Source organism: Athene noctua, chromosome 11 (genome assembly GCF_965140245.1).
Source record: "Athene noctua chromosome 11, bAthNoc1.hap1.1, whole genome shotgun sequence".
Taxonomy (NCBI): Eukaryota; Metazoa; Chordata; class Aves; order Strigiformes; family Strigidae; genus Athene; species Athene noctua.
In genome coordinates this window covers 7,960,795-7,978,414 of record NC_134047.1, presented here as the reverse complement: position 1 = coordinate 7,978,414, position 17,620 = coordinate 7,960,795, and the positions used below count along the sequence as shown (strand labels likewise).

The following is a 17,620-nucleotide window of genomic DNA, read 5'->3' as shown; positions in this document are numbered from 1 at the left end:
CATTTACAGTTTGTATAAGCTTCAAATAAATAATGGCCAGGAAAAAAAAAAAAGTCGTACTTTTTTTAATCAGAAGATTTTCAGAGTCTAAGAGGAGAGGAAACATTTAAGCTCATACTTTTTAATCTAGATAATGTCAGTACTAACACTCTTTCCTACCTTTTCCCTTCGTCTAGGTATCACTGTAGATAAGCACGGATTTATTTACTTTGTTGATGGTACCATGATTCGGAAAATTGATGAAAACGGTGTAATCACAACAATAATAGGTTCGAACGGCCTCACATCAACCCAGCCACTGAGCTGTGACTCTGGAATGGACATCACTCAGGTAGACAACTGGTTTTCATGACACTTTTCTACACATTGTGGAGACAGATAACTTAGTTTCTTGTACAAGGATTGTATATCAGAATATGCTGGATGAATCAGATAATTCTGTACTGCACAGTATGTAGTGTATCCTTCATTCACATGATTTTTTAAGGTGTACCATATAAATGCAAAACTATACACTTGATTCTTTCCAGGAGATGTCATATGAATGTGTAGAGGGGCTTATATAAAGAAATGTACTGCTTTAGAAAGTGGCTTGCTACTCAGAGACAGATCTTCTTAGGAGTTCCTCAAAAGTTTAGAGTGCTTGCCTTAGTCCAGCATTCTGACTGATTTGGTTGAAGTAATAAATGGAAAAAATACATTCTGATAATATCTGTGTCCGTTCTAAGTCATGGAGGAGGATTACAGTAAGTAATTACACAACAGCAGTATTGTAGTGAAGCTACTGCTTTTCAGTACATTTCTCAAAGTGCTTTACAGTTCTTAGTTCAAGAGCAGTGTAAAAGAAGTAAGACTATAAAACACCACATCTATAGTTTATGCTAAAAAAGATATGGGGATAAACATGAAGAAACAGAAATGGTACTCTTGACTAGTCAGTGAGCCAGGCTTACAGATAGCACAAGGAAGGGATTGGCCTTTGCCAATAAATACTTGAATTAATCAGCTTCAAAATGGGTGGAAAGCTGTACTTGAAAAAATCTTGAGGCATTCAAGTAACATACTGAAGTTAGGTTATGGTCTGTGTAAGCTGATAACCAGGATCCAGTTAATTTTGCATTTCATTTTCTCCTTGCCCTTCCCTCAGTCCTTCACAATTGGAAATCACAGTTAAAATACACTGCATAACAATGGTATGAGCTTGTTCCCTGTTTCTAAGTAGACATTGAGTAATAGCAGGTGACTATGATCTTGTATTCATATACATGAAGAATGTGGGGTCAATGTTTCGGGTAGTTCTCGTCAAATTTCACAGGGACAAAGGAAGGAATCTAATGCCAACTGTCACAGAATCACTTAGGGATTTCATTACTAGCATCAAAACAGAAAAATGTGTCTCTGTTCCATTTCACATGTCACTAGACCTTAAGTATTTGCAGATGTGGGGAGGGGAACCTCAGCTTCCCTGTTCCCAGTTCTGGGATAGACAGGCCTTTGTATTCTCTCTGGTCCAGTAGACACATAATTATTCCATGTAAAGCAGAACAGGGTCAACTAGCTTAGTTTTGCTAAACCCAAGCTTAGACTAAGCCTAGTAATTGTTTTACAAGCTATACAGCTTCTGGGCACCTTGTCCTCTGCTCTGTCGCCCCGTCTTGCCGGGCAGCCAGCCCTGCAGGTGGTGAGCAGGGCCCCCCGCAAGCAGAGCTCCCCGGCCCTGCGCTGCCTCTCCGCTCCAGTGCTGCCTACCAGCTGGCAGGAGTGATGCTTCACCAGACTTAAAGCTGCCTGAAGCACATTTCCTTGCTTCTTGGATACATACAACAACTGCCTGGGGCACCAATAACCAGATTAGATATCTCTGAGGTGCAGGGAATGGAGCCAGGTGCAACGTCTGCTCCCTGCCTTCTCCTCGTGATCTGCATCTCGGGCTGTACAATTCATTGCTTTACTGACCATATAATGTGCGGCTGTGTATTTGTGTTCAAATTTTTGCTCATTTTGCTCAGTAACAAAACATCTCACTAAATCTGAAATGGTGAGTTTGGATAGTTTTCAATTCCTTTTACAAAATGCAAATACCCTTTAGCAAATAAGTTGCAGCAGGGGGTCTGGTAAATACAGAAATAAAATTATTTTATTTTTTAAACTAAAATGAAATTAAAAAGGTAAACTTTTGGGACTGAAATCAAATATGCCAAATTTGTAAGTAGATTCAAATAGCCCTAAAATCCTTCTTTTTGGTAGGTTGACTACGTAACAGAAACAGGTTTAGTTTAACTTACTGTACAACATAATTTCAGTGCCATGGAGAAAAGGCTTCTGCAAAATCATATATAAGAAAAAGGATGTCATAGAGCATATTCTTCTTCATACTGCTCTCAGGACATCAGCATTCAACTGGGGTAGGACCTTCTTTTCATAGAAGCAGAAATAAACTTTCTTTTTCCATGAACAATCCAGGTGCTTCCATGCTGCGGCACCTACAGGAAACTGTTGCTGCACATTTCTCAAAATTTTGCAAATGTATCAACATTCTGGGAAATCAAGATATGATCTTACCACAGAGATTGAGAGAATCTTCAGATAAATTGTGAATGCGTGCCAGTAAATATTCTAGACAACATCATAAATGATAGCATATTAAAGTGGCCCTAAAAAGTCACATCTCATTAGTGATTATATTACTCATATAGTAATACTTACTGTATAATTTTCTGTTGCTGATAGGTGAAGTCACATTGTTGACAATCTGTAGTACAGATGCACGTACCGCTTTTGGAAGCATTCTTGTTTGGAGGATTTGTTTGGGGGGGGGGGGTTAAGTGAATCTACTTATTGAAGTTTTTCACAAAATCCACACTTTTGAGGTTTTTCACATATGTAGTAAAACACGGATATGAAATAAATGCCAAGAATACATGCTCTGAAAAGTAACTGTATCAAATTTGCTCAATAATCTTCTTCCAAAATTGTTACTGATAACCAGAAAACCCTATGAAATAATCACATCCCCACTGAAGTCAAGCATGTTAATCTGAAATTGTATCAATAGAAATAAGGGAATGATATTTTCACTTAGTCAGAAACAATTGTATATCTTTGCAAGACTGCTGAGTTTATTACAGAATGGCATAAACATAAATGAAAAATGAATTTGGCCCTTCTCCACTTAAATTGTTTTTTGGCTAAATTACAAATGGCTTTCACATCAAGAGAATGTGAGTTGCTCACAAACTGTGTGTTTAGAGGGACTTATGAAATAAGTTAATAAAATCAATTCTCAAAGCTAAATTTGTTCTGACAATAAAATCAACGACTTGCTCAAAATCAGCATTTCTTGATTTACTGAAGTACAAAAATGTACTCTTGAAGTAAACATATAGAGTAACTGCCCATTGCGAAAACTACCAGAAATGACAAGCTTTCACTTTAAGGCATTCACTTTAATAAATGAGTTGATTCTAAAAGGGTTTAATCATTTGTTCCAATATCAGTTTTGATGGAAATACTTCTTAATCATTCTTTGTTTGTTACTCACCACCTTCTCAATCTAACCGTGGTATTCTGCATTCATAACAGGCGGAGGGAAGGACATCTGGGGTTGAAAAGATTAGATGTTGTGGCAAATAAACCACCAAGCTCTGACTAATTACTTTGATCTCATACTCCACTGTGAGGATGTTAATCTGAATTTAGAAGGAAAAGGACATTTGGTTGAGGTGTTTATATGGTATGCCAGCGTTTTCAGTACTTTTTCAGCAAGTACAAAACTTGGATGACTTTTATTCTCAGCACAGATGACTTCAGTGTTCTTAAATTAGTTAACAAGGAGCAAATGTAAAGAAATAACTTTTCAGAGCTAGGTTTGTGAATATATATGTGTATATACTCAACACTCACCATTGGTGCCAGGGGTTTAGCAGACATCTACATTAAAATCAGTTATTCCCATTTTTTTCATTCTGATAGATCTGGTCATATTTTTTGAAAATGCTGCCTCTGAAACCCTGAATAGTAGAACATGAACAAGAGCTAAATTTTAAAGCCAAAACATTTTTCAAGAATATCAAAAGGTAGCGTTGGTCTTCATTTGTTCTGTGATTTTTAATATCCATCTCATTAACCTACAGCACCCAGAATCTGAATGGCAGACATTGAGTGCCCCTGCTGCTTGGTCCTGAGGTTCTTCTAGGTCTGTCTCCCATTCTTCACTTGTTCTTTGGAAGGTGTTTTGTTGTAGGCCAATTAAATGAATACTAAACCCATGCTGAACCTTACACGTTTGCATCTGAGCATGGGAGCCCCCATGGCTTTGAGCTAACTGATCTCCCAGCTGCACAGTCTACTGAATATCTCCTCCTGTCAAATTGAAGCCCAGCTGGAGAGAACAGAATTACCTGCTGTATCTCCTGCCTTCCCTGTACCCTTTGGATAGGAAGACTGCTGTAGATACTCTAAATCAGGGACATAAGTTTTGATCTAAAATACTCCTACTGACTTCTCGAATTGCTGCACTGCTAACTGCTCTCCAAATTTGCATCAGCAGTGGGCTGGCTGGGGGGACCACCCCACAGCAGGACCTGTGGCAGAGCCTCCTGGCCACAAGCTGCAACAGGAGTGCTAAGGGAAGGGATGGAGAGTGAAAGAAGGAAAAGAGAGGGGATCATCATTCTGTTTCACTACCTGATGAATTTGGGCTTGATGCTAGTCTAGATCAGAGGCATCTCTAGGTTGCTCTTTTTCTCAAATGTGCACACTCTCTTAGTGTTTGCTGCATCGCCAGGGTATACAGAAATTTTTTAGCCTGGTTATTGATAGCAAATGAGAGCACACTGTGTGGGTATGTCTGTCTGTCTGTCAGTATTCTTTTCCTCACGGTAAATCAAAATCTTGGGCCAATTTCAAACAAATTTGGAGAGGAACACCAGCCTTCACAGCAAATAAATTCCTACACATTCCATAAAAAATATTAATCCAGCTGGAGGAGAGAGACCTAAAGTGCCCTTTCAAAAGGAAATATTGCAGCATGAGCTTTCTTTTATTAAACTCCAGAGATTCCACTCAGGATCTAATAAATGCCTCATTCACAGGAAAAGCTTCATTTGGTGCTTGGGTCTTATTAAACTCCCAAGTCAGTCAGCTATGAGACGGAAGTCCTTAGGAAACCAGACTTCATTAGATCCAGTGCTCACAGAAGTTATATTGACATTGTGGGAGGTTTTGTGTGAAAGTAAAAACACTTCAGCTCAGCTTGAGCGATAAGCTTCACTGCTCTTCTGCCTCCATAGCTGTGGTGAAAGCTGAGGAGAGAATTAGCAGATATTTCTACCATCTTGCAATTTCATCCTGTGTCTTTCCTCCCATGAGAAATACGTGGGCTGAATTTCCACCACTCTGAACCTCAAGTCATTTATATCTGTGCAAGTGGTAGCAGGCAGTATTTGGGAACTGTTTAAACCAATCTCGAGCACAGATTCTGCAAATATGGAGACCAAACATTTGCAAGGCAACAGAAAATGAATCCCAAGAGCTTTCTTTTAGTCTGTAACCATAGCCTTGTTCTCCTGCTGATGTCAGTCCCACTAGGCATGAGTCTGTGCCAGAGTAATAGCGCCAGCCTGATTGATGGTGTTAATAACTGTCACTGCTGTGTTCCAAAATGAAAGGTCTGGTTTGAAGAGTTTTTCTTGACATTTGCACTTCATCAGCCTTTGTTCAGCAGTTCTCCATGTGAGGGAACCATCTATATTGTGTTGCTTCACATAAACTTCAGTGACACTGCAAAATGTTTTGCTCCCTTATAAAAATGTGACAGTGTTACTTACGTAGGCAATTTGCTTGCATAGGTTCAAATTAAAAGGCAGGTTTCTAGAACAGGGTTTAAGGGCGACTCACACATGGCAAGAATGCCACGACCTGAACAGCCTACTTTGAATGATGGAGGAGAGGGGAGAGAGCAGTAACGATGTTGATGACCTACTTGAAATAGTGAAGTGAGAGACAGAATGCTGGTAAGGAGTAAAGATGAGAGAAATTGCTTGAAAATGTAGAATATATCTCAAAAATGCAAACGCTGACATTGCTTCGCAGTCAGAAGTGCTGCAGGCGCTCCCCACCAGCATCTGCACAGGCACAATATGCTTCACTGGCACTGGGGAAGCCTTTTGAGCAGAACAAAAAGCTCCCAGGACATGGTGACCTCACTTGAAAGCAGCAGTGGGGTCTGCTCATCGGAGCAAGCGCAGCCTGAACGGAACTTTCACTGTTTACATTTGGAGAAAGGAAAGGAAAATGTGAAAGACAAAAAACTATGATCTGATGAATGGGTGAGAAACAGGAGAAGCGAGCTGCTGGGATAAAAACTAAATTGATTCTAGGCTGAAGAACTTTTAAGCCAGGTTGAGAGTAGGATATCACAAAGCAACTGCAGGATTACATGGAGCCAATTAATTAATTACTATTGCAGGTCAGAGGAAGACACACTGTCCCTTTAGGTGTTTCTCTTCTTACTCAATAGTATATATTGCAATCTTGTAAAAGCAGAAGGCAAAACCACTTTCTCATTGGCTTTTTTTAACACTAGATGCATAATATTCTAATTGTGTTAGAGAGCTACATGCCATCAAAAAGGAACAACTTTATTTTCACTGTAGCTAAGTATTGCCAAACTGCCCCTGCTCTTGATTTACGTTTAGTCCTCTTTGTGCGTGAGGCTTTTGATAACATTGTTCTAGTTATGTGTAATTAATGCATCATAGATATGCCAAATCACTGGACTGTGTTTTTCAGTGCTTCACAGAACATGTTTTGTGTGTATTTGTGAAATTGCTAAACAAAAAAGCACACAAAGCAGAAATTACAATTTATAAGCCCTTTAATTTTTATTTGTGGTCTTGCCTTACAGAAGACTTTCAGAGGGTTTTTTCTTTTCACAAAAGATTTTTTGTTTTCTAATTTTTGCTGCATGAAGGAGCCCAGAAAAGCTGTTGGTTTTTTTCCCAGTATAAAGTCATTTTATTCTCTGGTTCTTTTTACTCTGCTGCTTAATTTCATGTTCTTCTCTGGCTTTGCTAGAGTACCAGAGAAGCTATCTAGAGTGGAAGTCGTGGCCCCAGCAAAATCAGCAACTGTTTTTCCACTAACTTCAGTGGAACTGAGGCTTCTCCCTGGGTCCTTTTCCAAGCTTAATTGAAAGGGTAGTGAGTGGCAAGTGTGTAGCATCCCTAAAAGAATGTATGTGCTTCTGAAAATTAGAGGTAGTGGACAGAGATTTTACCAAGACGTTTTCAAACCTTTTTGAAAAATGAGGCCCCCCAATTATTTGTTAGTCTTTGGAAACCGTAAGCTTATACAAAATAATTCCAGCTGTAATAGCATATGCAGGAACAAGCAGTCACTAGTATCCATACTTCGGAGCAAAACGAAGCTGATAAAAAAAGGATCTTCAGGTAGAAGATAAAATAATCTTTTCTCAGGGGTAGAGGAGAGGTTAAGTAGCCTCTCTTTAACAGGAACTGAGAGAAAAGAGGCTCATAGGATTAGGACCTGAGGTGGAAAAGTCTGTGAGAGCTCATGAATCAAACTTGTAGGTGTATAATGTGATTTTTAGAATATCAAACAGAAAGCAGGATGGTTTCACCACAGCTAATTTATATTCTAATCAAATTATTCTATCACTGAATTTAAAATGCTAGTCATAGAAGTGAGATAGCATGTGATGAAGTCACAGTGAAATTTCTTCCTTAAAGCCCAAATGTTCTTTTTGTATTGGTTACCTGCAAAACAGCAATTTATTTCAATTATCTGCCATAAATAATGCATTACTACTGAGTAAAAGAATATGTACGTTTTAATCAACTCTTCCAGCAATTGCATCCTTTTCTTTGATTGTTGAGGCAGAGAGTGTTAGACTTGATGGTGAAGTAAAGAAGACCTGACAGGCCCGCACTCATGACTTTTCTCTTACTTTTTGCTATACAGAGCCAGATTTAAATTGGTTTTTAATCATTTGTTTCTAATGAGAAATTGCAAGAAGGAAGAAACTTCTGTAAGAATTGGATGGCTGGCAAGAAGGTCGCGGCTCAGCCCTGAGCCTAGGTGCTCTCAGATACACCTGCCCAACGAACAGAAACCTCCACACTCACCAAATGCTGCCTGGATGTGCACAAAACTCTCATACACATCCACCCAGCAACTCCAACTCATCCGTGCTGCCTTGCCACCCCCAGGCTTCCTCCAGCTCACACACCATCCTTGCACACTGCCCAGCTCCTCAAACACCTGACCCTCTTCTAGCTCTCTGGGGAATGGGCTCCCAGCTGAGAAACCTGGCTCGTTTTGAGACTCCTGTCAGTCTTTCCCAAGAAACCAACTTACCTGATTGCTTCAGTTTTTATTCCTTATGCTCAGGTAGACTTTGATTATCTCTCTCATTTAAATATGGTTTCAGTACAGTGGAGTCTAGTTGATGAGTTGTTTGTGGCAGATGCCTTGTATCTGCTGAGCTGAATTATGCTGCTGAAAATGTTTAGTGCAGCTTTGCCAGACTGATGGGAGTCTGCAATGGGTTGAGATATATGGGTTACTACCTCTGACTTTTTTCATCTGTTGAGGAGACATAATGGACAAAATGTAAGCATGAAGAATATATATATACATGATATGTACCTATATATGCATATATAGCTATGTCTATATACATACATATATGTGGTTTCTACATATACTGCAGAGCTACCATAAGTAATTGGATAGTGAAAGCTGTTCCCTGTGTCCTGGAGTCTAAGTCCCAAGAAGGTCAGCTGAGAAAGGAATGTAGATGTTGATGGGAGCATGGAGAGGCAGGCCGAACAACGCCCCTTCTTTTCTTTCAATCCAGTTGTTCATCCACATCCACTAACAAGGCCTGCCTGTGATTTAAGAAATATTTGTTGTGATGGAGGCAACTCCTACATTAGCCATTTTTTTAAAGATTGTCAGGGCTGGTACTGTGTGTATGTTGCTCTCCTCTCACCAACCAACGCTTCACACATCTGTGGGGTAAAGGATCTCACACAGATATATCAGGTTTTGTGTGTTATAAAGTGAGCTTTACATGGAGCTGTCTTTACTGCCTCTATTCCAAGCCTTTTGCATTGCCCAGTGTGTTTTGGTTTGGACATTTGAAACGTTGCACAGCATTAAGGGGAGGGAGACCAAATGGGCTGGCACAAATCTGAAGTTTCAGTACTGAGCAAGTTTGAGGCCAGCAGTCACCAGAGCTGGCGGTGTCCATCCTGCAGAGATGTTGCACACTGCTGGGATAAAAATTGTTGCATTGACTAGGTCAGAGGAAGATTGTCCTACATCTTAGAGGAGAGAGGACTGGTCCTTGGACTCCTGGCTGTCTTCATGACAGCACAGATCAGTGGAAAGCCTACAGAAATAAAGGCATAAAACCCGTGTAAGAGAAGAAAGTGATACAGGCATTTAATTCTACCATCAGGTCATATGAAATTTTACATAGCTGCAAACTGCTGCATTTGAAAGCTGTAAAAGAAAGTGTGGGTACGGTTGCATGACTCAAAGCATTGCACTGCAATAGCCAGCGGAAGGGGGGTCAAAAAAAGCCAGAACAGTGATACTTCTGGCTTGCAAATTGCTCCAGGTGCTAAGGCATACCTGAAAGTCTGCAAATCCTGTCAAAACAACACTCTAATAATAACAGCTTACAAAGGGCAGGACTTTGGAACATGTCAGCACAAGAGAATTCCAGAGGGTGTTGTTCCCTTGCTGTCTGGGTACTTCTTGGGTCTCAAAGATGGTTGTAAACAAAGACTGAAAAGGTTTTAGTACCAAGACGTGTTGCTTTGGAGGTATTAGAGATATCTCCAGTATTATTATTAGGACTAAGGTTGCTCTGAGTTATGCTTATAAGTAGCTGAAGTCAAATGAAAGTAAGCTGTGACATCCACAGAAAGTAATGTGGCAGGAGCTGCAGCCTGGGCAGTGACAGCTAGAAATGCCTGATTTCTACTCTGCATGATACCTTGTTTGCTTCAGCGTCTTTTCTACCCTTGTTTGTGCCAAGGGAAAAAAAAAAAAAGAAATGAAAAGACACTGTGTCAGTGGAGGAAAAAAAAATGCAAAATGTCAAGACAGAAATTGGTTGTACCCATTTGTAGCGTGCCATACAGAGGTTACATTTATAGCTGTGCATTATGAAGTTTAGGCCACAGAGAGATGCAAACAGAATGATAGAGAGCACCATTTTATGCAGTATGTTACTCCGACAACAACACTCACATTTACAAACAAATTAGCTAAAAATGTCTGAAGGACATTCAGCTTTTACAAACTGGGCCTCATCTCCTGCTGATAGGTTCCTTTGGGATGGGTATGGCATGCAAAATGATACACTGCCTTGGAGAATAAATTTATGAAGTTTAGCAATGTAGGTCACATTGCAGAAAAATCATAAATGTCTGAACATCACTCAATAGCCATTCAATCAACTGCTCAAAGCAAAAAGGGAAACTGAACAGCGTGTTGCTGTCTCTGGTGAGAACTGGGGAAAGTCATGGTATGATGTAAAACCCTTTAGGTCCTCCATCCATACGGATTTCTTTTTTCATCCATTTTTCTTGCCAGTTCAGAGTAACATTTTTGTGTCCGTATCAATAGTCACAACAAAACCAAGGTGGTTTTTGCTGTTACTACAATGCACTGTTTGGGTGGCTCGTGAAAAGTATGCCAAAATTCTGGGTAATCAGGAGAGGCCAGATGGTTGAAACTTGGTATAAGTAGCCTTTTCATAAGGAACTAACTTCGTTGTGAAATGATTTTTGTATGCTGTCATCCAGCCAGAAGGATTTATAACTTACGCTATTTGCTTCAGTCTTTCTGGATTTGGTTTGAAGAAATAAAGACGACATTTTAAAAGGACACTTCTAGATCTAGAACTGTCTAGGGATTCCTGCTGCTTTCTAGATCTAGAAATTACAAAGAGCCTGAGAGCCAGAAATTTAGAACTTTGGTAGAGATGTCGAGAGCTTTTCTGAAGACATCTTGAGCCATTGTAGATCTGGGGCCTTTCTAGATCTAGAGCTTTCTGGAGGATGGGGGGACAACATAGACGGACACACACGACATGAAAGGATTTAGTTGAATTGTGTTTCTTGAATTTTGCTTAAAAAAACATTAGTCCTAAACTTCATCCTTGTAATCTTTTCTGGCACAGTCTGATAATGCATATCCAAATATGCACCGCAGCAGTAACCAATGCCCTTAGCTGACAGGAATTTAAAGCAGCATGCCTGCTTACAGTCTCAAGCTAGAATCAGACACTCTCCAGTGCATTTTCTGGCAAGTATGTAATCCATGTAAATACTCACATAGGATTGTTGCATGGAATGCAGTTGTCTTGCTTGTTCTACAAAACGCAAGGTGCCTAACGTTTTTTACTAGCTATTTGAAGTCTTAACAGCAGTATGTGTTTCCTTTCAATGTAGCATAACAGTTAGATTACGTTAGTTGTAGTCAGTTGAAATATCTATTGTGTAAATATCTGTGAAAAATTAGTTGCAGAAAATCATGTTGTGATAACAATCTTGGTGCTAATTCCTGTAAAAGTAAGGACTCAAATTACTTCAGTTGCTTTTTCTGCCTAGAATTTTTTATGTCAATGTGAAAAAAATATGTATAATTTAATGGTAAAAATCAAACTTTTCTATAGTTGTTTTGCTTTCTCTGCTACAGTGTAGTAAAGAATTAGTTCACTCTTACAACGGATTAAAAAAAGCTATTATTATTGAATTTTTCAGTTTTGAAAATTTAATTTCTATGTATCCTCTCTTCCTCTCAGTTTTCAGGCCAGATGCTTTTATGTAGTTCTTGGAAGCAAAAGACACTGTAACGTACTAGCTCCAGCTTCTCACTGTTCTCAAACAGCTTTTAATTACTGTCTCGATTAAAGCTCTCTTCCTCCCACCTTTTCTGCATTGGCAGCACGCTGGCTTTGTGTATCCAGAACTTCTGAGCTCAAAATGGAAAGATGAGGCCAAAACTAGTGAGAGATTTAGTAAGATTTATGCAACCTTACTTTTGTGCTGTCTCGTCTGATAAGCACAGGACCTGGAAACACAAGTTAGAAAGTGAGACAAAATGGAAGCAGTCCTGTTGTTAGCTAGATTTCCGCCTCATCCTGCTCCCTCCTTTTGGCCATGCAAATTAACTGCAATAGTATGTTTGGAGGACATCGATTCCCACTCCAGCACTGGTGACACGTCTGGGTTAGGTTCAAATTCATAGTCTATTTTGAGATATTTTAATTGAATTGTCTAAGACTCCTCCTCTCAGAGGTACCACTCTGCTCAAAATACTTTGTAAATTCCTTCTGGACATTTAACAAAGTATTTCTTTCATAGCCTGTTTAAACCATGGGTGCCATGTTTAAACAGACTTAAATGGCTTAGGATTCTAAGTCCCATTGATTTTCATAGTCAGTGGGCTTATGTGATTCTGGATAATATTCCCTCTATTATTAAATAAAGATGGTGTGAAACCTGTCCCCATAGAAATCAACTTTTCCTGTCGATTTAGTAGACCCAAGATACAGTCTTTGAAGTTGTGAAGCAGAAAAAAATCATAAAAAAGAAATTATGAAACTAGAAGAGAGCTGGAAGGTGAGAGCACAGTGAATGTTTGTGGCAAGTGAAGCAAAGACAAGCAGTGAAAACTGCTGGAACGGTGCCTTGCCTTCGTGTCCCTGCTCTGGGTCCCTTATCCACTGGAAATAATTGATGGCAAAGGCAGGTTGACAGGGAGAGTACCCGAGCCATGATCCTGGAGAAATGGTGGCCTCAAACCTCTGAGCTGCATCTGTAAATGTGCCACAGCTGCTTTCTGAGTCCATGGTAGAAAACAGTGGTCGTTAGGCTGCAAAACTCATTTATTTGGGTTTTTCACTGGGGAACGATGAATGCAGAGAGAACAGCATTTGTGAAGTTTAGAGTAGGGAGAGTAGGGACTGCTACAGCTGAACAGTTTAATTCTGAATTTTATAATATGCAGCATCAGGAGCATGAGAAACAAAGGCTTCTCCAGCATGGGAGGAGGCTGTAATCCCACTGTGGGGAAGGGTTCCTTGGTGTCAGACCGCAGCAGCTGAATTGTGTCTCTCTGTGCCATTAAGAAAGAAGCTAAGCTGCTCAGAGGAGCTGACAGTGTCAGTGTCAACAAAAGAAAGAGCCCAGAAGTGAGAGCAAACTGACAGAAGATGATGAAAAAATATCCGTAGTTGTCAACTGTGAGAAAATAGAGAGAAATATATATAGTGAGACATCCCGTAAAAAGTTCAGGGAAGCAGAACCAGTCTCCTTCAGCCTCGTAAACTATATGCTCTCTCCTAATGGACCACCTGTGTGAGTCCTTTCTTGGAGCCATTTCTTTCCCAGAAGAAAGGAGAAAGAAGGGTTTGAGTAGGAAGAGAGAAAAATGCTTTTTAGAAGGACGTTGTGGTGAGTAAAAGGGTTTGGCCTGGAAAAAACACATGAAGTGAGTATAAATAAGAGGAGATGAAAAAAAAACAAAGTTAGCAGCTAAAAAAAAATATGGAAGAGGCTATGGTCAGGTCTGCAAATGCATATCATAGAGCTGAATAAAGGCAAAGGTAGCATAAACAGAAGTGCTTGAAGCTGAGCAGTATAGGTAGGAAGTAATCCATCAGTCAGGACTATCAGAAAAATTTTGGCATGAATTTCATGCTACTACATGCAATTGAATCAAAACATACAAGTAATGCATGGCAAGAAATCAAAGCAATGGTGAAGTCTTTTTAGGGATTTATGCAGCTTCTTTTAATCCATGAGAAGTGAAACTTATTCCATTGAAATTTACCCCCGCAACCAAACAGTTAAGCTCTTGAAACTGGTATCTGCAGACAAGGATAAATTTTTCCCTCTTTACTTTTCTTCCTTTGATATGAACAGTAGAATTTGTTTGATCCGATTTGTTTAAAATAGTACCAAAAATGCCACAGCCATAAAATGTCCTACAAAATATGCAGAAAGTTTTAGCCATATGGTCAGAACCAAAAGTGAAACAGTATTCTTCACAAACTAACACTTAAATGTGTGTACATGTGCGGGCGTGTAGGTTTAAGAAGTATATGAGTGCAGGCTCTCCTATCAGTGCTACTTTACAAAAAACTCACACTATTTATTTAGTTGTAAAGATTTGCTGTGGGAATAATATTTAAATATTTCAAAACCAGATAGGTAGGTAGGTAGGTAGATAGTTATACAAGCACCTGTATATTTTGCAAGAAAGAAACAAAGACAAAAAGTACCATTCGGGTCTGAGAGCTATTTAACTACCTAAATGTAGATCTCCCAGTGAAAATTCATTTAAACTGAAGCTACCTTAGTGCACTTTGTGTTTTCCGGAACACTTGACATGAAAAAATGTATTAGAAAGCTAGACCAGTAGGTGTTAATTTTGCACTTCTCAAACCAGAGATTGATTATTGGATATATCTGGAGCCTTTATGTTGACAGTTAAATGTTGAATTCCCAGAAAAGTTGACATGTTAATGCTTATGTGCAAAAGGTCTCATTGCTCAAGGGTTCACTTGTTTCGGCAGTGATTTCCGTTGCATATAGTCAGTCTCCCGTGAACCAAACCAGAACTGTCACCTGAAAATTTCAGTCTGTGAGGAGTGTGGAGTACTGAATGCTACTGAACAAACCTTGTCTGTTTGTTTATAATGGGATAATCGTCAGTGTCATTTCTATACACTGCTCAGAAAAAGAGCCCATTAAATATAAGAAAAAAACACTTGCAGTTGGCCTAATTTTGAGTTATAAGAAAAATGTACATATATTGGGAGAGGACTTTTACAGGGTCTTGTAAAGTACTGCTTCAAATTAAGAAGTATATTAACTGATTTAATATTCTAATCCTAACTGAGGTTTTGCCAGGAAAAGCTTTTTAATAGGCACAGTTATATCAGATGAGGATTGAAGTGCTTCTTTGTAATATGTTTATTGGCTTTGAATGAAGCACAACTGATGGTTTGGTCACAGAAACCTGCCAGAGGGCAGCTTGCTTTAAAAGAAAAGAAACAGCCAGTGACTTTTCAAGATAACAGTGAACCTGAGGGTGCAGTTACACTTCAGCTTAAGCTGATTTACGTGATTAGTTTTTAGCCAACAAACTGTCCTGAACCTGCTCTCTATAGGAGCACATAAACACTGGCCTTGCTGCTGGGGGCTACACTGGGAGAAGGGATGGGGTGGGACTGCAAACCCCAGCTTACATCGGTTTAAGATGCCATGAAACCTCATCCTGACAAGAACAGTGCAGGCTTTTTCTAGATCTGTGAAATTATTCTTCAGATTCGGAATGCTCAGGGGGTTGTATTTGTGTGTATGTTTGATTTTAACTGGCCTATTCGCCATTTTTTTCCCCTCCAGTGGCACTAGCATGAGCTTGCAGTGAGCAGCAGCTGGGTTTTGTGCTGCAGTCTCCAGACAGGTACATGCTAGCTGTAATACTTCAACTGGGATTAAACCATTAATACATCCATGACTGCTTTAAAGCCCAGAAGGAGAAGCTGTAGCCAATACCTTCTGTTAGCTTTGCAGAGCAGACACCTAGGCAACAGTTCTGGTATAATAATGAAAATTGTTTAGATGTCCCCAACTAAAATTTTATTTATTTTTACCATAATGCAGCTAGATTTTCGGATGTGACCACTACGAAACAAATGTTCTTGCAGTTAACAGCTGTGAAGACTAAGCTTTAGATACATTTCTGCAAGTGAAATGGACAGCTGCATAAAAGTTTATTCTATCTCAGTAAACCAAATCAACCTCAAATCAACCAGAGAAAAAGTTATTTTAGCCCAATCCAGTCCCTGTTTATCTGCAAGGCACCACACATACTTTCACAGTGTGAAGAATTCAAATTATTCACTGGGCAGAGGTAGTGTGACTGGTCCAGAAAGGAAAACCAGCAAATAAGACATGGCAGGTGCCACACAGAGTCAGTATGGCAAAAATAGATACTTTTCAGCCCAAAGTTCTTATCACTAATAATCTAGTTATGATTAATCTAAGATTATTTTTACAGCAGAGCACTCTGTGAAGGAGGCTGTTAAAGTTGAAGGTGTCTGTTTCCCATTAAAAATAATCAATTTACTTTGATAGAGCAATCAACTGTTCTGCATGAAAAGTACAGTGCAAGTATTTTTTTTTCAAGTTTCCTCAAGATAACATTGTAGAGATTTTTATGCTAACTACAGTTTTATCTGGTGTCCCTCTCAGTCGAAGCGTGAGCTAACAGCAGTGTGTAAACCAGCCTTAGCGCAGTGGGTGGAATCCAGGCAGTCACACACACAGATTATCAGCACCTTTATGGGAGAAATCTGTTTCCAACTGTTTCACTACATTTATCACCATTTGGAAGGACTGTACCACCTGGTTCAGAAGAGATCTTGAACCCAATAGCATTAGTCTTAATGCCAGTTACTATGCTGTCTAGTAAAATGGACTGGGCACAAAAAGGAGTTCGATTTTCCATAAGCCTTCATAATTGTGTGGTGCACCATGTAACCACGCAGGAGGAGACACGGTAGCCACAATGCCCTCACTTTATTAAAACATCAATTATCAAACCAGCAATGTACTTCTGGAAATGAGATTATTCAGGAAATACTGATGCTTGAGAAAGGGAGAGACTTGGCCTCAAGCCTGGTTCCTGAGCTGACCCCAGGCAAGCAGGTGGCTTGTGATGGCCACACACTCCACCATATGTTATTCCTCAGTGCTGAGCATTGTATTAGCATCTGCAGTCTCTACATTCGTAGATCTTTTAATTAGCACAGTGGAAAAATGAGCAAAACGGGCAACAAAATCAGTAAATGAAATAATAGAAGCTTCCATGACATAAAAGCATATAAACCTGTTACATTTTAGCCTGGTATTTATTCTTTCCTGATGACTGAAATATTTAATCCAGAAAAATTCCACTCAGATAAAAGCAGCCATCTCTTCACAAAGGATAACAAGCAAAGCATCCTGAGACAGACAAAAATAGGCTGTCTTGCAAACTCAGTGGCTTAGTTGTTCTCTGACCTTTCCATAGGCAAGCTGCAGTCCAAATTCTCCACTGGCCATTAGCTGGGGAGAGGGACCAGTCTACTCTGTACTCCATTGTTGTTTCCCAGTTCAGCGATCCTGCAGTGCCTACTGAGCTTTCTCAACAGGAGGAGTTTGAAGCTGTGGGCAGTACAGGCTACAATCAGCAGCCTGCATACTCGTTGTCTTTCAGGCTGACAGGCAGCCCCACCTTTAACTGGGAGCATGTTTAATTCCTCCGGATCCTGATGTGACAAGTATCAGATGGGCGAGGTCATTCTAGTATTTCCACCAGCATGGTCTGGAAACTTTGCTTGGTTGACACTCCCACCTACGTGGAATAAGGCAAAAAACTAACCTTAAGTATGAAGAATTTACTTAATCCATGACTGAAATACTGAATTTCACAAAGCAAAATCATTATGCGTAATTACAGCTTGGATACTGTTTCATGTGAAGTGTGATATATTGATGTATTATTGTTACAAAGAATTAACAAG

At 39.6% G+C, this 17,620-nt stretch overlaps 1 protein-coding gene across 4 annotated transcripts in view; it reads left to right on the top strand.

Annotated features, from left to right (window-relative positions):
• TENM1 (teneurin transmembrane protein 1) overlaps window positions 1-17,620 on the top strand; it is a 346,951-nt gene that overhangs the window by 297,539 nt on the left and 31,792 nt on the right. For all 4 annotated transcript variants that reach the window (XM_074915503.1, XM_074915501.1, XM_074915502.1 and 1 more), the window contains one exon: window positions 177-331. In XM_074915503.1, coding sequence (XP_074771604.1) covers window positions 177-331 — 155 coding nt within the window. The remainder of the gene's footprint in view (window positions 1-176; window positions 332-17,620) is intronic.